Source organism: Somniosus microcephalus, unplaced genomic scaffold, assembly GCF_052327205.1.
Source record: "Somniosus microcephalus isolate GS21.2 unplaced genomic scaffold, FLI_Smic_1.0 unresolved_chr7, whole genome shotgun sequence".
In the NCBI taxonomy this organism is placed as follows: Eukaryota; Metazoa; Chordata; class Chondrichthyes; order Squaliformes; family Somniosidae; genus Somniosus; species Somniosus microcephalus.
The window spans coordinates 37,220,781-37,241,592 of record NW_028225185.1 but is presented as its reverse complement, the minus strand read 5'-3'; the positions used below and the strand labels follow the sequence as shown (position 1 = coordinate 37,241,592).

Here is a 20,812-nt window from a genome sequence, read left to right as displayed (position 1 = left end):
GAGGCAGCGCCGCACTGTCGGAGGGGCAGTACTGAGGGAGCACAGCTCTGTCAGAGGGGCAGTACTGAGGGAGCGCCGCACTGTCGGAGGGGCGGTACTGAGGGAGTGCCGCACTGTCGGAGGGACGGTACTGAGGGAGTGCCGCACTGTCGTAGGGTCGGTACTGAGGGAGCGCCGCACTGTCGGAGGGGCAGTACAGAGGGAGCGCCGCACTGTCGGAGGGGCGGTACTGAGGGAGCGCCGCACTCTCGGAGGGGCGGTGCTGAGGGAGCGCCGCACTGTCGGAGGGGCAGTACTGAGGGAGCGCCGCACTGTCAGAGGGGCAGTACTGAGGGAGCGCCGCACTGTCGGAGGGGCAGTACTGAGGGAGCGCCGCACTGTCGGAGGGGCGGTACTGAGGGATCGCCGCACTGTCGGAGGGGCGGTACTGAGGGAGCGCCGCACTGTCGGAGGGGCGGTTCTGAGGGAGCGCCGCACTGTCGCAGGGGCGGTGCTCAGGGCGCGCCGCACTGTCGGAGGGGCAGTACTGCGGGAGTGCCGCACTATCGGAGGGGCAGTACTGAGGGAGCGCCGCACTATCGGGGGGGCGGTACGGAGGTAGCGCCGCACTGTCGCAGCAGCGGTACTGAGGAAGCGCCGCACTGTCGGAGGGGCAGTTCTGAGGGAGCGCCGCACTGTCGGAGGGGCAGTTCTGAGGGAGCGCCGCACTGTCGGAGGGGCAGTACTGAGGGAGCGCCGCACTGTCGGAGGGGTAGGACTGAGGGAGCGCCGTACTGTCGGAGGGTTGGTACTGAGGGAGCGCCGCACTGTCGGAGGGGCGGTACTGAGGGGGTGCCGCACTGTCGGAGGGGCGGTACTGAGGGAGTGCCCACTGTCGTAGGGGCGGTACTGAGGGAGCGCCGCACTGTCGGAGGGACGGTACTGAGGGAGCGCCGCACTGTCAGAGGGGCAGTATTGAGGGAGCGCCGCACTTTCGGAGGGGCGGTACTGACGGAGCGCCGCACTGTCGGAGGGGCGGTACTGAGGGAGCACCGCACTGTCGGAGGGGCAGTACTGATGGAGCACCGCATTGTCGGAGGGGCGGTACTGAGGGAGCGCCGCACTGTCGGAGGGGCGGTACTGCGGGAGCGCCGCACTGTCGGAGGGGCAGTACTGCGGGAGCGCTGCACTGTCGGAGGGGCGTTCCGGAGGGAGCGCCACACTGTCGGAGGGGCAGTACTGAGGGAGCACAGCTCTGTCAGAGGGGCAGTACTGAGGGAGCGCCGCACTGTCGGAGGGGCGGTACTGAGGGAGTGACGCACTGTCGGAGGGACGGTACTGAGGGAGCGCCGCACTGTCGTGGGGCGGTACTGAGGGAGCGCCGCACTGTCGGTGGGGCAGTACTGAGGGAACGCCGCACAGTCGGAGGGGCGGTACTGAGGGAGCGCCGCACTGTTGGAGGGGCATTACTGAGGGAGCGCCGCACTGTCGGTGGGGCAGTACTGAGGGAACGCCGCACAGTCGAAGGGGCAGTACTGAGAGAGCGCAGCTCTGTCAGAGGGGCAGTACTGAGGGAGCGCCGCACTGTCGGAGGGGCGATACTGAGGGAGCGCCGCACTGTCGGAGGGGTGGTACTGAGGGAGCGCCGCACTGTCGGAGGGGCAGTACTGAGGTAGCACCGCACTGTTGGAGGGACAGTATTGAGGGAGCGCCGCACTGTCGGAGGGGCAGTACTGCGGGAGCGCTGCACTGTCGGAGGGGCGTTCCGGAGGGAGCGCCACACTGTCGGAGGGGCAGTACTGAGGGAGCACAGCTCTGTCAGAGGGGCAGTACTGAGGGAGCGCCGCACTGTCGGAGGGGCGGTACTGAGGGAGTGCCGCACTGTCGGAGGGACGGTACTGAGGGAGCGCCGCACTGTCGTGGGGCGGTACTGAGGGAGCGCCGCACTGTCGGAGGGGCAGTACTGAGGGAGCGCCGCACTGTCGGAGGGACGGTACTGAGGGAGCGCCGCACTCTCGGAGGGGCGGTACTGAGGGAGCGCCGCACTTTCGGAGGGGCAGTACTGAGGGAGCGCCGCACTGTCGGAGGGGCAGTACTGAGGGAGCGCCGCACTGTCGGAGGGGCAGTACTGAGGGAGCGCCGCACTGTCGGAGGGGCGGTACTGAGGGAGCGCCGCACTGTCGGAGGGGCGGTACTGAGGGAGCACCGCACTGTCGGAGGGGCAGTACTGATGGAGCACCGCATTGTCGGAGGGGCGGTACTGAGGGAGCGCCGCACTGTCGGAGGGGCGGTACTGCGGGAGCGCCGCACTGTCGGAGGGGCGGTAATGAGGGAGCGCCGCACTGTCGGAGGGGCAGTACTGAGGGAGCGCCGCACTGTCGGACGGCCGGTACTGAGGGTGCGCCGCACTGTCGGAGGGGCAGTACTGAGGGAGTGCCACACTGTCGGAGGGGCTGTCCTGAGGGAGCGCCGCACTGTCGCAGGGGCAGTGCTGGGGGAGCGCCGCACTGTCGGAGGGGCAGTACTGCGGGAGTGCCGCACTGTCGGAGGGGCAGTACTGAGGGAGCGCCGCACTGTTGGAGGGGCAGTACTGAGGGAGCGCCCCACTGTCGGAGGGGCGGTACTGAGGGAGCGCCGCACTGTCGGAGGGGCGGATCTGAGGGAGCGCCGCACTGTCGGAGGGGCAGTACTGCGGGAGTGCCGCACTGTCGGAGGGGCAGTACTGAGGGAGCGCCGCACTGTCCGAGGGACAGTATTGAGGGAGCGCCGCACTGTCGGAGGGGCGGTACTGAGGGAGCGCTGCACTGTCGGAGGGGCGGTACTGAGGGAGCGCCGCACTGTCGGAGGGGCAGTACTGAGGTAGCACCGCACTGTTGGAGGGACAGTATTGAGGGAGCGCCGCACTGTCGGAGGGGCAGTACTGCGGGAGCGCTGCACTGTCGGAGGGGCGTTAAGGAGGGAGCGCCGCACTGTCGGAGGGGCAGTACTGAGGGAGCACAGCTCTGTCAGAGGGGCAGTACTGAGGGAGCGCCGCACTGTCGGAGGGGCGGTACTGAGGGAGTGCCGCACTGTCGGAGGGACGGTACTGAGGGAGTGCCGCACTGTCGTAGGGTCGGTACTGAGGGAGCGCCGCACTGTCGGAGGGGCAGTACAGAGGGAGCGCCGCACTGTCGGAGGGGCGGTACTGAGGGAGCGCCGCACTCTCGGAGGGGCGGTGCTGAGGGAGCGCCGCACTGTCGGAGGGGCAGTACTGAGGGAGCGCCGCACTGTCGGAGGGGCAGTACTGAGGGAGCGCCGCACTGTCGGAGGGGCAGTACTGAGGGAGCGCTGCACTGTCGGAGGGGCGGTACTGAGGGATCGCCGCACTGTCGGAGGGGCGGTACTGAGGGAGCGCCGCACTGTCGGAGGGGCGGTACTGAGGGAGCACCGCACTGTCGGAGGGGCGGTGCTGAGGGAGCGCCGCACTGTCGGAGGGGCGGTACTGAGGGAGCACCGCACTGTCGGAGGGGCAGTACTGAGGGAGCACCGCACTGTCGGAGGGGCGGTACTGAGGGAGCGCCGCACTGTCGGAGGGGCGGTACTGAGGGAGCGCCGCACTGTCGGAGGGGCGGTACTGAGGGAGCGCCGCACTGTCGGAGGGGCGGTACTGAGGGAGCGCCGCAATGTCGGAGGGGCGGTACTGAGGGAGCGCCGCACTGTCGGAGGGGCGGTTCTGAGGGAGCGCCGCACTTTCGCAGGGGCGGTGCTCAGGGAGCGCCGCACTGTCGGAGGGGCAGTACTGCGGGAGTGCCGCACTATCGGAGGGGCAGTTCTGAGGGAGCGACGCACTATCGGGGGGGCGGTACTGAGGTAGCACCGCACTGTCGCAGGGGCGGTACTGAGGAAGCGCCGCACTGTCGAAGGGGCAGTTCTGAGGGAGCGCCGCACTGTCGGAGGGGCAGTTCTGAGGGAGCGCCGCACTGTCGGAGGGGCAGTACTGAGGGAGCGCCGCACTTTCGGAGGGGTAGTACTGAGGGAGCGCCGTACTGTCGGAGGGTTGGTACTGAGGGAGCGCCGCACTGTCGGAGGGGCGGTACTGAGGGGGTGCCGCACTGTCGGAGGGGCAGTACTGAGGGAGCGCAGCTCTGTCAGAGGGGCAGTACTGAGGGAGCGCCGCACTGTCGGAGGGGCATTACTGAGGGAGCGCCGCACTGTCGGTGGGGCAGTACTGAGGGAACGCCGCACAGTCGGAGGGGCGGTACTGCGGGAGCACCGCACTGTTGGAGGGGCATTACTGAGGGAGCGCCGCACTGTCGGTGGGGCAGTACTGAGGGAACGCCGCACAGTCGAAGGGGCAGTACTGAGAGAGCGCAGCTCTGTCAGAGGGGCAGTACTGAGGGAGCGCCGCACTGTCGGAGGGGCGATACTGAGGGAGCGCCGCACTGTCGGAGGGGTGGTACTGAGGTAGCACCGCACTGTTGGAGGGACAGTATTGAGGGAGCGCCGCACTGTCGGAGGGGCAGTACTGCGGGAGCGCTGCACTGTCGGAGGGGCGTTCCGGAGGGAGCGCCACACTGTCGGAGGGGCAGTACTGAGGGAGCACAGCTCTGTCAGAGGGGCAGTACTGGGGGAGCGCCGCACTGTCGGAGGGGCGGTACTGAGGGAGTGCCGCACTGTCGGAGGGACGGTACTGAGGGAGCGCCGCACTGTCGTGGGGCGGTACTGAGGGAGCGCCGCACTGTCGGAGGGGCAGTACTGAGGGAGCGCCGCACTGTCGGAGGGACGGTACTGAGGGAGCGCCGCACTCTCGGAGGGGCGGTACTGAGGGAGCGCCGCACTGTCGGAGGGGCAGTACTGAGGGAGCGCCGCACTGTCGGAGGGGCAGTACTGAGGGAGCGCCGCACTGTCGGAGGGGCAGTACTGAGGGAGCGCCGCACTGTCGGAGGGGCGGTACTGAGGGAGCGCCGCACTGTCGGAGGGGCGGTACTGAGGGAGCGCCGCACTGTCGGAGGGGCGGTACTGAGGGAGCACTGCACTGTCGGAGGGGCGGTACTGAGGGAGCGCCGCACTGTCGGAGGGGCGGTACTGAGGGAGCGCCGCACTGTCGGAGGGGCGGTACTTAGGGAGCGCCGCACTGTCGGAGGGGCGGTACTGAGGGAGCGCCGCACTGTCGGAGCGGCGGTACTGAGGGAGCGCCGCACTGTCGGAGGGGCGGTACTGAGGGAGCGCCGCACTGTCGGAGGGGCGGTACTGAGGGAGCGCCGCACTGTCGGAGGGGCAGTACTGAGGGAGCGCCGCACTGTCGGAGGGGCGGTACTGAGGGAGCGCCGCACTGTCGGAGGGGCGGTGCTGAGGGAGCGCCGCACTGTCGGAGGGGCGGTACCGAGGGAGCGCCGCACTGTCGGAGGGGCGGTACTGAGGGAGCGCCGCACTGTCGGAGGGGCAGTACTGAGGGAGCGCCGCAGTCGGAGGTGCGGTACTGAGGGAGTGCCGCACTGTCGGAGGTGCCGTCTTTCGGGATGAGACATTAAACGCGAGGCCCCCCTCTGCTCTCTCTGGTTGACGTAAAAGATCCCACGGCCACTCTTGGAAGAAGAGCAGGGGGGAGTTCTCCCCGGTGTCCTGGGGCCAATACCCCTCAACCAACATCACTAAAAACAGATGATCCGGTCATTATCACATTGTTGTTTGTGGGAGCTTGCTGTGCGCAAATTGGCTGCCGCGTTTCCCACATTACAACAGTGACCACACTTCAAAAGAAAAGTCCTCTACCACAGAGGGCAGTAGAGGCCAATTCATTAAATATATTCAAGAAGGAGTTAGATATATTTCGTAAGGCTAAAGGGATCAAGGGATATGGGGAGAAGGCAGGGACAGGGTACTGAATTTGGATGATCAGCCATGATCTCATTGAATGGCGGAGCAGGCTCGAGGGGCCGAATGGCCGACTCCTGCTCCTATCTTCTATGTTTCTGTGTTTTGTTCATTGGTTGCGAAGCGCTTTGGGACGTTCTGAGGTGGGGACAGGCGCCGGAGAGAAGTCTGGCGCTCTTACAGCACCGCGGTTATCTTCTGTTCACCTGGTCAATCGTTCCTCATTGCCTGTCCACCTGCAGGTCATGGACACTCTCAACCTTTCGGCCAACTGGACCGAAGAGCAGAATTACTTTTGGTTCGACTACGATGACGAGTTGGCGGAGTACGAGCGCTGGGCGACATCTTTGAACCTGGCGGCCATGGTGCTCTATTGCCTCATCTTCCTGGTGGGGATTCCCGGGAACAGTGTGGTGATCTGGATCGCCGGATTCCACATGAGGAAGAGGCCCAACACCATCTGGTTCCTCAACCTCTCGGTCGCCGATTTGCTCTGCTGCCTGTCCCTGCCCTTCCTGACCGCCCAGCTGGCCCTGGACTTCCACTGGCCGCTCGGCCACTTCCTCTGCAAGGTCCTCTCGTCGGGCACCATCCTCAACATGTTTGCCAGCGTCTTCCTGTTGACCGGGATCAGCATCGACCGCTGCCTAGTGACCGTCTTCCCCATCTGGTCTCGCAACCAGCGGACGGTCAAGCTGGTGGCCATGGCTTGCGGCCTGGCCTGGGCCCTGGCCTTCCTGATGTGCCTGCCCAGCTTCATTTACCGGCAGACGATCGTCCGGGACACCAAGGTCGCCTGCATCAACGTTTACGGAGAGACAGTGGAGGCCAAGCTCAGGGCCCAGCGCAGCATCCAGCTGACTCGATTCGTTTTCGGCTTTCTCCTGCCGTTCCTGATTATTGGCGCTTGCTCGGCCTTGCTGGTGCTCAGGGTCAAAGGCTCCCACTTTGCCAGGCCCAAGAAGGTCTACAGGCTGATCACGGCGGTGGTGCTCTGCTTCTTTGTCTGCTGGCTGCCCTATCACGTGCTGGGCCTCCTGCTCCTGACCGGGGACCAGGAGCTGCTGGCCAGGCTGCTGGTGGTCGACCCGTTGATCAGCAGCCTGGCCTACCTCAACAGCTGCCTGAACCCCATCCTGTACGTCTTTGTGGGCCAGGGCTTCAAGGAGCAACTGCGGAAGTCCCTGCACGACATCTTTGAGGGGGCCTTCGAGGACGAGATCTCGGGCCTTCAGGCGAGATCCAAATCCACCGTTCCGTCGGTGTGCGAGAAGGTCGTCCAAGGGGGCGACCAATTGGCCCTCTAATGCTGGAAGATGGCGCAACAGTCGCGGGGAGGGGTGGTGGTGGGGTGGGCGGAGGGGGGTGGGGTTTTGGGAAAGGGGGATCCATGCCGGAATAAAAACATGATGTGGAGATGCCGGTGTTGGACTGGGGTGGACAAGTGTGAGAAGTCGCACAACACCAGGTTATAGTCCAACAGCTTTATTTGAAATCGCAAGCTTTCGGAGCGCTGCTCCTTCATCAGGTGAAATGGAGAGATGCATATAGACACAACATACATAGTCAGAGAATAATGTCAGATGATTACAGGTAATCTTTCTAACTGCCATGTGGTAAACCACTTTTACCGTTCACTATCGTTACACTATAGTTATCACTGTTAGATCGTTTCCCTATAGTTATCACTGTTCACATTGTTGTATCACTGTACGAGGTTGCCTCTTGTCACGCTGCTATACCTGGGCTGACCACTGCCGACTCCGCCCATGGCTCCACCTACCTGCCCGGGTATAAAGGTGGTCGACTGGCTGGTATTCCTCCTTGTTGTATCCGATCACCCACGAGGGTGGGCTCTGTTATTTAGTCAATAAAAACCTATAGTTACTTTCTTAACTCGTCGCTTTTCATTGGACGAATTGATAGGTATATCAATTTTATTGACTAAATTTTAAAATGTCGTTACTTGAGCAGCCAAACAACCAGTCAACAGAGCAGCCAAACGACCAGCCAGACGCCCAGCTACAACAGCCACAGCAGCCGGCTTGGCTGCGAGCCCTCAAACCACCGTACCTGGATCTAAACCCACAAGCAACAAACGCAGCCCTCGACTTCAAACACTGGCTGTGCTGCTTCGAATCCTACCTGGAAGAATCCGGCGTCCCTCAGAGATCCAAACTGAGAGTTCTGACCGCCCAAGCGAGCCCTAAAGTATACGCACTCATCCAGGACATTACTACTTACGAGGCCGCTATCAACCTACTGAAACAGCAGTACCGGAGCCCGGTAAATTCCATGTATGCCAGACACCTCCTAAGATCCCGCCCGCAACAGCCAGGAGAGTCTGTAGCTGAATTTTTACGGGCGCTACGAACACTCGGCAGGGACTGTGACTTTAAAGCAGTATCGGCTGCAGAAAACACTGAAGATAACATCCGCGATGCCTTCGTGAAAGGCCTTCGGTCCGACTACTCACGGCAGAGACTGCTGGAATCAAAGGACCTCGACCTGAACACAGCTGCAGCCTTGGCCTACTCCCTAGAAGTGACCCAGCGGGACCTCGAGGTGTATTCCAGGTACAGTTCGCGACTCTGGGACTCGGGCCCGACCCCGACCGCAATACCCCTCGTAGCGCCGCCCCCGGGACCTACCTCAGCGTCGGCATCCCGGACCCGATCGGGACCACCACCCCCGGTACCGGCTGCGACATCGGAGCCCCGCGACCGGGCCGCCGGCTGCTTCTTCTGTGGGCAGGCGAAACACCCGAGGTCGCGCTGCCCAGCCAAAAACGCGACGTGCTCCAGCTGCCTGAAGAAAGGCCACTTCGCGAAGGCCTGCAGAGGGAGAGCAGCAGAGGCCAGCAGTGCCTCATGCGAACTGTGGGGGTGGCCATCTTTTATCAAGGCCACAGATGAGCAATGGGGGCGGCCATCTTTGATCCAGGCAACCGATGCCAGCAGTGCCCCATGTGGATTGTGGGGGCAGCCATCTTCTCTGCCATTTTGCCCCACCTCGTGGGCGCCTCCATTTTACCCACCACGCTCGACCGCCACCTTACCTCCAGACCTGACGACCGCTTCACCTACAGACCACAGCGACCCGCTCAGCCACACACTAGCCTCCGTCACGCTAGATCAAGCTCGCCCGCATCAGCTGTCCAAGTCAATGATGGACATCAAAGTAGACGGCCACGCCACGACCTGCCTGTTCGACAGCGGAAGCACGGAGAGCTTCATACATCCAGACACGGTGAGCCACTACTCCCTCACTGTCCAGCCAACGCACAACCGGATCTCGATGGCATCGAGGTCCCACGCCACAGACATCAGCGGCTACTGTGTTGTGACCCTGTCGGTTAAGGGCACGGAGTATAAAAACTTTAAACTCCTCGTCCTGCCCCAGCTATGCGCTGCCGTCCTACTAGGGCTGGATTTTCAATCCCACCTCCAAAGCGTCACTCTAGCATACGGTGGACCCCTTCCCCCGCTCACAGTCGACAACCAGCAGCCTTTAAATCGCCCACCGCGTAACACCTGCGGCCTATCCACCCTCAAGGTCCCGCCACCTTCCCTGTTCGCTAACCTCACCCCCGACTGCAAACCCGTCGCTACCAAGAGCAGGCGGTACAGCGCCGGGGACAGAGCTTTCATTAGCTCTGAGGTGCAGCGTCTCCTGAAGGAGGGCATCATCGAGGGGAGCAGCAGCCCCTGGCGTGCCCAGGTTGTAGTCGTTAAGACCGGCAATAAAAACCGCCTGGTCATCGACTACAGCCAAACCATAAACCGGTACACCCAGCTGGACGCATACCCCCTTCCCCGCATATCTGATATGGTCAATCAGATTGCTCAATACCGGGTATTCTCTACCATCGACCTTAAGTCGGCCTACCACCAACTCCCTATCCGCCCCGAGGACCGCCAGTATACCGCCTTCGAGGCGAATGGCCGCCTCTACCACTTCCTTAGGGTCCCCTTCGGCGTCACCAACGGGGTTTCGGTCTTCCAAAGGGAGATGGACCGGATGGTTGACCAGAACGGGCTGCAAGCCACGTTCCCCTATCTAGATAACGTCACCATCTGCGGCCGCGACCGGCAAGACCATGACGCTAATCTGGAAAGATTCCTCCGTACGGCCCAACGGCTGAACCTCACCTACAATAAGGAGAAATGTGTGTTTAACACCTCGCGCCTTGCCATCCTCGGCTGCGTAGTAGAGAACGGAATCATCGGCCCCGATCCCGAAAGAATGCGTCCCCTCATGGAGCTACTCCTTCCCCACTGTCCAAAGGCACTGAAGAGAACCCTGGGGCTCTTCGCCTACTATGCCCAATGGGTGCCGAATTATGCGGACAAAGCCAGACCCCTCATGAAGTCCACCTCCTTCCCCCTTACGGAAGAAGCGCGCACGGCCTTCTCCCTCATCAGGGGAGACATTGCTAAGGCCACTATGCACACAGTGGATGAGTCCATCCCCTTCCAAGTGGAGAGCGATGCATCCGACTTCGCCCTAGCCGCTACCCTCAACCAGGAGGGGAGACCGGTGGCCTTCTTCTCAAGGACCCTACAGGGCCCCGAGATCCGACACTCTTCGGTCGAGAAGGTGGCCCAGGCGATTGTGGAGGCGGTACGCCGCTGGAGGCATTACCTCGCAGGCAAGCGATTTACCCTTCTCACCGACCAGCGTTCGGTCGCTTTTATGTTTAATAACAAGCTGAGGGGTAAAATCAAGAACGACAAGATCTTGAGGTGGAGAATCGAGCTCTCCACCTACGATTATGATATCTTGTACCGGCCAGGTAAGCTGAACAAACCCCCTGACGCTCTATCGTGAATTACATGCGCCAACGCGCAAATTGATAGACTTCAGACCCTCCACAACGACCTCTGCCACCCCGGGGTCACCAGGCTTTACCACTTCATTAAGGCCCGCAACCTGACCTACTCCATCGAGGAGGTCAGGACCATGACCAGGAACTGCCAGACCTGTGCCGAGTGCAAACCGCACTTCTTTAGGCCGGACAGAGCAAGCCTGATCAAGGCCACCCGCCCCTTCAAGCGCTTGAGCATCGATTTTAAGGGGCCCCTCCCGTCCTCTGACCGTAATGTGTACTTCCTCAACATTGTTGATGAGTACTCCCGTTTCCCCTTTGCCTTCCCCTGCCCAGACATGACCAGCACCACGGTCGTTAAATGCCTGAACGACCTCTTTGCCTTGTTCGGGTTCCCAAACTATATACATAGTGACCGGGGCGCCTCCTTCATGAGCGAGGAACTCCGTCAGTTCCTACTAGCGAGAGGCATCGCCACTAGCAGGACCACCAGCTACAACCCCCGAGGGAACGGCCAGGTGGAAAGAGAGAACGCGACGGTATGGAAGGCCGTCCTCTTAGCCTTAAAGCCTAAGGGCCTCCCAACCTCTCGCTGGCAGGAGGTCCTCCCGGCGGCGCTGCACTCCATCCGGTCACTACTTTGCACTGCCATTAACGCCACCCCCCATGAACGAATGTTTGTTTTCCCCAGGAAGTCGACTACGGGAACCACGCTACCAACCTGGCTGACCTCTCCGGGGCCTGTCTTGCTGCGAAAGCACGTGAGGGCCCATAAAACGGACCCCCTGGTCGAGAGGGTGAACCTCCTGCACGCCAACCCCCAGTACGCCTACGTGGTATACCCAGACGGGCGGGAGGACACAGTCTCCTTACGAGACCTCGCACCCTCGGGCACTCTGGAGACACCACCGTTACCCCCCCCCCACCACCCCCCCAATTCCAGCCCAGGTAGACGGTACGCCGGAACCCCAAGAGCCTTCGCCTACCTCGCAGACACCAGCATTAACACCGGAGAACGCAACACCGCCGCTGCGACGATCAGACAGGCTTACGAGGCCTCCGGACAGACTGACATACCAGAACTGGTAGTACACTTCACCCCGCCGGACTCAAATCTAAACAAGGGGTGAATGTGGTAAACCACTTTTACCGTTCACTATCGTTACACTATAGTTATCACTGTTAGATCGTTTCCCTATAGTTATCACTGTTCACATTGTTGTATCACTGTACGAGGTCGCCTCTTGTCACGCTGCTATACCTGGGCTGACCACTGCCGACTCCGCCCATGGCTCCACCTACCTGCCCAGGTATAAAGGTGGTCGACTGGCTGGTATTCCTCCTTCTTGGATCCGATCACCCACGAGGGTGGGCTCTGTTATTTAGTCAATAAAAACCTATAGTTACTTTCTTAACTCGTCGCTTTTCATTGGACGAATTGATAGGTATATCATGCCATTTATCACACCTAGGCAGAGAGATAATCACAGCAATCAAAGGTGTGAATGGTGTCCAAACAGGTCAGTCAGGAAAACATTACATCAAAGAACAATGAGGTGGGGTCACAAGGGGTCAAATGTTGCAGATGCTGGGGTCTGTATGAAAAACAAAAAACAAACAAAATTTTTTTTTGCTGGGAATCACAGCAGGTCCGGCTGCACCTGTGTAGAGAGAACAAGCCAACGACGACTCAAGTCTGGATGACTCTACGTCAGGTGGGGTTACATATAGCGTGACATGAAGCCAAGATCCCGGTTGAGGCCGTCCTCATGGCTGCGGAACTTGGCTATCAGTTTCTGCTCGACGATTTTGCGTTGTCGTGTGTCTCGGAGGCCGCCTTGGAGAATGCTTACCCGAAGATCGGAGGCTGAATGTCCTTGACTGCTGAAGTGTACCCCGACTGGGAGGGAACACTCCTGCCTGGCAATTGTTGCGCGGTGTCCGTTCATCCGTTGTCGCAGTGTCTGCATGGTCTCGCCGATGTACCATGCTCCGGGGCATCCTTTCCTGCAACATATGAGGTAGACAACGTTGGCCGAGTCACAGGAATTAAAACGTCCAGTCCCAAGATAACAGTTCAGTTCAGTTGGTAATTGACGTATTAAAACTCACTACACACGTGGTTTGAGTGTAAAGCAAGGCTTTAATCAACTTGTTTCAGAACATGGAGGTCTAGTTGTACTTCACTAGTTCCTTGTCTTTACAAAATGTCCCTGGACAAGCTGGGCCCACGCCCGAGTATTTATACTCCTTGGACGGCGCCACCAGCTGGCCGTCCAGCGTTATTTCATAGGTAGTTTCTCGATGATGAGATTTATGACAGTAATAACAACAGAAAATGCTGGAAAAACTCAGCAGGCCAGGCAACATCAGCGGAGAGAGAAACAGCGTCAACATTTCGGGTCGAAACCCTTCGTCAGAACTGAGAAAAAACACAGGAAATGAAACAGATTAAAAGGCCAGTTTGGGGGGGGGGGGGCTGGGAAATGGGGATGAAGAACAAAAGAGAAGTGAAAAGGGAGAAATTGGGGGAGAAATTCGGTATCGCCCCATTTGGGGCGCAATTATCGGCCGGGCGCAAAGTTTAGCGCCTGGTGCCAATTATCGCCTCCGACTTCAAACTTGGCTTTTACCGCCCCGGGAGGTGATTGGAGCGCTAAATCAGGCGCTACACACCTCTCTTAAGGCGCTAACGCCGAGGAGCGAGGCGCTACCTCAGAGCGCGGGCGGAGCTCATGTGATGTCAGTCAGCAATGGAGCACAGACACACTGGTGCCGGCCAGTTCTTAAAGGGGAGGGTCGATCTTGCTCTCCATCCACATCCTGCTCATTGTAGCCTTGAATCTCGGCCTGGAGAGACCTGTACATCCAACCTGCTGGAAAGAACAATGGAGAGGTCCGAGGGAAAGAGCTCAGAGTGCAGCCCCCACAGTCTCTTCTAAATCGATGCAAGGAAGGTCAAATCAAAATGAACCTGCAAAGTGCTGCTCAGTAACCAACACTCCTTCACACAGTGTTGAATCTCTCCAGAAGTCTCTCTCTCTCAGAATGCGTGGTGCAAAAATGTCACCAACAAAAAAAGGCAGGAAGCGGCCGCCTTTAAATAGCGTTCCCCCAGTCTCTCCCCGACTGCAAAACGTTCCTCTCAACCTGTCGTTGCTAGCGGCAGGCGGTAAGGCAGGGGGCGCCACTCAATATCCGGTCCGGGGCGTTGCACGCTCGACTGACGTCACGATCTGCCGGCGCAGGAGATCGTGGTGGTAGTGCTTAGCGCCGCCGCAAAATGTCCGGTCAATTTCGCGAGAGGCACAGATATCGGCGCGTCCGGGCGCTAGTTGGTTTGCGCCCCACTTAGCGCCCTCTTAAGGCGCTAACGGGTGGCGCTACCAAATGAATTTTTCCCCCATTAAGAGGTATTCAAAACGAGACGAGATGGTGGTCGGACTAGTAAAGAGACAAAAGACGGCTCTAGATGAGGTGTGAAATGCGCTGGCAGAGTGAGAGACAGTTGCCGTGTGGGAGAGAGAAAGGGGGAAGGGCACAAAACAACAGTGTGGATAAAAAATATATAAAAATGTAATAGGGGCCGAGGTTATGATCTGAAGTTGTTGAACTCGATATTGAGTCCGGAAGGCTGCAGAGTGCCTAATCGGAAGATGAGGTGCTGTTCCTCGAGTTTACGCTGAGCTTCCGTGGAACAATGCAAGAGGCTGCGGACGGTGAGGTCCGAGTGGGAATGGAGCGGAGAATTAAAGTAACAGGCCACCGGGAGCTCGTGGGGGGGGGGGTCCCCCTTACGGACTGAACGGAGGTGTTCCGCAAAGCGGCCGCCCAATCAGTTCAGCTGGTGTTGCTCTTCCCCTCTGAGGCAGAAGGTCCCGGACTGTAGGGTTTGGGCCGGTGCCTGCATCAGTGGGCGCAACAAAGGAAGACCTTTCGTCAGGACTGGGGAAAAAAAAGCAGGAAATGGAAAGCGAGTTTAGGGGCTGGGACAAGGGGGAGAGGATGAAAGAACAAAAGGGAAGGTCAGAGATAGGATAGAAAGCAGGAGAGATTAAGAGACATTGAGAGACATTAAGAGATATTCAAGGCGAGAGGAGATGGTAATGGGACAGGTTAAGGAACAAAGGACGGCTCCAGTACGATAGCAAAATACTGCGGATGCTGGAAATCAAATCAAATCAAATCAAATCAACTTTTATTGTCATTGTTAGTGCACAAGTGCAGTACAACGAAATGTAGGCTTGCGGCTCCCGAGAGAGTACATTTGGATTAAGACATTTAAACATTCAACATACATTTGGCTTGTAATACATTAACATAAACATAACCATAATAAAGTGCATTGGCAGATGTGCAGGCTTTAGAGTTTATTTGTGGAGTTCAGTAGGATGACATAGAAACATAGAAACATAGAGATAGGAACAGGAGTAGGCCATTCGGCCCTTCGAGCCTGCTCCGCCATTCAATGAGATCATGGCTGATCTTCGTCTGAGATCATAGCTGATCTTACCAGTTCAGTACCCCGTCCCCGCCTTTTCTCCATAACCCTTAATCCCCTTAGCCTTCAGAAATATATCCAATTCTCTCTTGAAAATATTTATTGAATTAGCCTTCACAGCCCTCTGTGGCAGGGAATTCCACAGGCTCACCACTCTTTGAGTGAAGAAATTCTTCCTCATCTCTGTTTTAAATGATTTGCCCGCTATTTTTAGACTGTGGCCCCTGGTTCTGTGCTCCCCTGCCATTGGAAACATTCTCTCTGAATTCAGCCTGTCCAGGCCTGCCATAATTTTATATGTTTCGATGAGATCCCCTCTCAATCTTCTAAACTCCAGTGAGTACAAGCCCAAACTATTCAATCTCTCCTCGTAGGTCATTCCCGCCATTCCAGGTATCAGCCTGGTGAATCGCCGCTGCACTCTTTCCATGGCAAGAACATCCTTCCGCAGATGGGGCGACCAAAACTGTACACAATACTCCAGATGCGGTCTCACCAACACCTTGTACAGCTGTAGTAAGGTATCCCTATTCCTATACTCGAACCCCCTTGATATGAAGGCCAACATACCATTTGCCTTCTTAATCGCCTGTTGCACCTGCATGCTCTCCTTCAGTGACTGGTGCACAAGAACACCCAGGTCCCTCTGCACTTCCCCATCTCCCAATCTATTGCCATTTAGATAATAATCCACCCTCCTGTTTTTACCCCCAAAGTGGATAACCTCGCATTTATCCACATTATAGTGCATCTGCCACGTATCCGCCCATTCCCCCAACCTGTCCAAATCGCACTGTAGCCTCCTGACATCCTCATCAGAGCCCACCCCTCCTCCTAGTTTAGTGTCGTCAGCGAATTTGGAAATATTGCATCCAATTCCCTGATCCAGATCATTTATATATATTGTGAACAGCTGGGGTCCCAGGACAGATCCTTGCGGCACCCCGCTGGTCACTGCCTGCCACTCCGAAAACGAGCCGTTTATTCCAACTCTCTGTTTTCTATCCGCCAGCCAGTTCTCTATCCACGTTAATACTTTGCCCCCAATCCCATGAGCCTTAATTTTGCATGATAAGCTTTTGTGTGGAACCTTATCGAAGGCTTTCTGGAAGTCAAGGTACATCACATCCACTGGCTCTCCCCCATCTATTTTACCAGTTACTTCCTCAAAAAATTCCAGCAGATTAGTCAAACACGATTTACCCTTTGTAAATCCATGTTGACTCTGTCCGATCCTTTCCCCATTTGTCAAGTGCTCCGCTATTTTATCCTTAATAATGGACTCTAGCATTTTGCCCACAACCGATGTAAGGCTTACTGGTCTATAATTCCCTGCTTTCTCTCTACCCCCCTTTTTAAATATTGGGGTAACATTAGCTACCCTCCAATCCACGGGTACTGTTCCCGAGTCAATGGAGTTCCGGAAGATGATCCTTAGAGCATCTGCTATCTCCAGGGCCACCTCCTTAAGTACCCTAGGATGTAGTTTATCAGGCCCCAGGGATTTGTCGGCCTTCAGTCCCCTCAACTTACCCAACACCATATCCCTAGAGATACTAATTTCTGTCAGCTCCTCCCTCTCATTAGTCCCTATGTTTGCCGATATTCCTGGGAGGTTATTTGTGTCCTCCTTTGTGAATACAGAACCAAAGTATGAGTTTAATTGGTCTGCCATTTCCTTATTCTCCATTATATATTCTCCCGAATCGGACTGCAAGGGACCGACTTGGGATTTTACCAGTCTTTTCCTCCTGATATACCGATAAAAGCTTTTGCAGTCTGTCTTTATGTTTGCTGCAAGTTTACTTTCGTATTCTATTTTCCCCTTCCTGATTAATCCCTTTGTCCTCTTTTGCTGTATCCTGTACTGCCCCCAATCTTCCGGTCTGGTGCTTTTTTTGCCAGTTGATATGCCCTTTTTTTTGATTTTATGCTGTCCCTAATTTCCCTCGTTATCCACGGTTGAGTCACCTTTTTAGGTTTATTTTTATGCCAAACCGGTATAAACATGTTCTGGAATTCTTCCATTCTATCTTTGAATGCTTGCCATTGTCTATCCACTGTCAATCCCCCCAGAAACACCACCCAATCAATCTTACCCAATTCCCGTCTCATACCCTCGTAATTCCCTTTATTTAAGTTCTGGACCTTAGTCTCTGATTCAATTTCCTCACTCTCCATCTCGACTGAGAACTCGATCATATTATGATCGCTCTGACCCAAGGGGCCTCGTACAAGAAGATTGCTGATAAGTCCCTTCTCATTGCACAATACCCAGTCTAAAATGGCCTGATCTCGCGTCGGCTCCTCGACATATTGGTCCAGATAACCGTCCCGAAAACATTCCAGGAATTCCTCCTCCTCAGAATTTTTACTAATTTGGGTAGTCCAATCAATATGTAAATTAAAGTCACCCATGATGACAGCTGTGCTCTTATCGCACGCTTCTCTAATTTCCCTTTTTATGCCTTCCCTCACCTCCATATTACTATTTGGAGGCCTATATATCACACCCACTAACGTTTTCCTCCCCTTGCTATTTCTCATTTCTACCCATACAGATTCCGTTTCATCCGAGTTAATATCCTTCCTTTCCATTGCATTAATCCCCTCCTTTACCAGCAATGCTACCCCACCTCCCCTACCTTTTTGCCGATCCTTCCTAAATATTGTATATCCCTGGATGTTAAGTTCCCAGCCTTGCCCACCCTGCAGCCACGTTTCTGTAATCCCAATCAAATCATACTTGTTTACCTCTATTTCCACAACTAATTCATCCACCTTGTTCCTAATGCTTCTAGCATTAAGATACAAAGCCTTCAGGCTTGCTTTTTTCACACTCTCATTATGAATTAGTTTGGCCCTTTGTGTTTCTCTCCTTTGCTTATTGCTTCTCACCTTTCTACCATCTATTTCTAACTTCATATGACTTCCCTCTTTTCCACTACCTAGGTTCCCATCCCCCTGCCAAATTAGTTTAAATCCTCCCGAACCGCCCTAGAAAATATTACCCCGAGGACATCGGCTCCCTCACAGTTCAGGTGTAGACCGTCCCCTTGGTACAGGTCACTCCTCCCCAAGAACTGGTTCCAATGCCTCAAGAATTTAAATCCCTCTCCCTTGCACCACTGCTCAAGCCACGTATTTAGCTTATCTATCTTACTCTCTCTAAACTTATTAGCTCGTGGCACTGGTAGCAATCCAGAGATTACTACCTTTGAGGTCCTACTTTTCAATTTAGCTCCTAACTCCCTAAATTCAGCTTGTAGGACCTCCTCCCTCTTTTTACCTACATCGTTGGTACCTACATGTACCACGACAACTGGCTGATCCCCCTCCCCCTTCAGAATGCTCTGCACCCGCTCCGAGACATCCTTGACCCTTGCACCAGGGAGGCAACATACCATCTTGGAGTCTCGGTCTCGGCCACAGAAACTCCTATCTATCCCCCTTACAATTGAATCCCCTATCACTATAGCCCTATCCCTCTTTTTCCCGCCCTTCTGTGCAGCAGAGCCAGTCATGGTGCCCTGAACCTGGCTGCTGGTGCCTTCCCCTGATAAGTCATCTCCCCCAACAGTACCCAAAACGGTAAACCTGTTTTGGAGGGAGATGACCGCAGGTGACTCCTGCACTACCTTCCTGCCTTTACCCTGCCTTTTGGTCACCCATTTACTGTCTGAGCTAGCCTTTACCTGCGGTGTGACCAACTCACTGAATGTGCTATCCACAACATCCTCAGCATCGCGTATGCTCCAGAGTGAGTCCATTCGCAGCTCCAGCGCCGCCATGCGGTCTGCTAGGAGCTGCAGCTGGACACACTTCCTGCACACATAGTTGTCAGGGACAGTGTCCCTGATTTCCCACATGGCACAGGAGAAGCATGACACGGGTCCGAGCTGCCCTTCCATGACTTAACCCTTACAATACCCTTTTATTTACTACGATTTAGCTTAATTATTGAATTCTACTTAGAATAAGTTTGCGAAAGTACTCACCAACCAGTCACCTACCTGTTTTCTGGTGTTGTATGACAGCCCTGGGAAAGAAGCTGTTCCTAAACCTGGTCGTTCGGGTGCGAATGCATCTGTAGCGTCTCCCAGATGGCAGGAGGGCGAACAGACTGTGGCTGGGGTGGGTAGGGTCTTTGATGATGGACCGTGACCTCCGTAAACAGCGTTTCTGGTATATGTGCTCTATGGTCGGTAGCCGGGTGCCGGTAATGCGTTGGGCAGTTTTGACTACCCGCTGCAGGGCTTTCCGGTCATGGGAGCTACAGCTGCCATACCATACTGTGATACAGTTCGTCAGGATGCTCTCTATTGTGCAGCGGTAAAAGTTAGAGAGGATCAGGGGTGACAGGTTACATCCCTTCAGCCTCCTTAGGAAATATAGGCGCTGCTGGGCCTTCTTCACCAGAGAGGAGGTGTTGAGGGACCAGGAGAGGTCTTCCGTGATGTGGACTCCGAGGAACTTAAAACTGTCCACCCTTTCCACCACAGCCCCATGGATGTGGATGGGGGTGTGACTTCCGCCTTTGGACTTCCTGAAGTCCACGATTATTTCCTTTGTTTTCTTGATGTTAAGGGCCAGGTTGTTGTCGGCGCACCACTTCACGAGATGCTGGACCTCCTCCCTGTAGGCTGACTCATCGTTGTTGGTGATCTGGCCTACTACCGTGGTGTCATCCGCAAACTTGATGATGGTGTTGGCACCATTAACAACCACACAGTCGTGGGTGAAGAGGGAGTAGAGGAGGGGGCTCAGCACACATCCTTGTGGGGCCCCCGTGTTCAGGGTCGGGGGGGGGGGTGGTGTGGTTACCTAATTTGACAGACTGGGGTCTGTTTGTTAGGAAGTCCAGGGTCCAGTTGCAGAGGGAAGTGTTCAGGCCAAGAGTTTGGAGTTTGGTGGCCAGCTTGTTGGGGACGATAGTGTTGAATGCTGAGCTGTAGTCTATGAACAGCATTCTGATGTAGGTCTCCTTGCCATCTAGGTGGTTCAGTGCCAAATCCCAAATAACAACAGAAAACGCTGGAAACACTCAGCCGGCCAGGGCAGCATCGGTGGAGAGAGAAACAGAGTCAGCGTTTCGGGTCGAAACCCTTCGTCAGAACTGAGAAAAAACACAGGAAATGAAGCAGATTAAAAGGCCAGTTTGGGGGCTGGGAAATGGGGCTGAAAGAACAAAAGAGAAGTGAAGAGACATTAAGAGGTATTCAAGGCGAGACGAGGTGGTAATAGGACAGGTAAAGAGACAAAAGGTGGCTCGAGATGGGGTGTGAATTGCACTGGCAGAATGAAGGAAGGGAAGAAAAAAACAAAAAGTGTGGATAAAAGAAAGAAGAAAATATATATATGTGTGATAGGGGCCGAGGTTATGGTCTGAAATTGTTGAACTCGATATTGAGTCCTGAAGACTGTAAAGTGCCTAATCGGGAGATGAGGTGCTGTTCCTCGAGCTTACGCTGAGCTTCCGTGGAACAATGCGAGAGGCTGAGGACGGTGAGGCGCAGGTGCCTCGAGGATTTTGGGACTTTTAAAATGGATAGGTACCCTTTTAAAAATGGAGACACACGTGGGCTGCATTTTAAAAATGGAGTTTGTACTTTTGGGGGGGGAAATTTCAGTATCGCCCCGTTTGGGGCGCC

The 20,812-nt window shown here is 56.3% G+C and overlaps 1 protein-coding gene across 1 annotated transcript in view; it reads left to right on the top strand.

Moving 5' to 3' along the window:
• Positions 1 to 7,168, top strand: part of LOC147086800 (C3a anaphylatoxin chemotactic receptor-like) — a 30,774-nt gene extending 23,606 nt beyond the window's left edge. Inside the window, exon 2 of the mRNA XM_085978383.1 lies at positions 6,075 to 7,168. Within this exon, the coding sequence (XP_085834509.1) occupies positions 6,078 to 7,139 (1,062 nt within the window). The 5' untranslated portion in view covers positions 6,075 to 6,077 and the 3' untranslated portion in view covers positions 7,140 to 7,168. The remainder of the gene's footprint in view (positions 1 to 6,074) is intronic.
• The last annotated feature ends 13,644 nt before the right edge of the window (positions 7,169 to 20,812 follow it).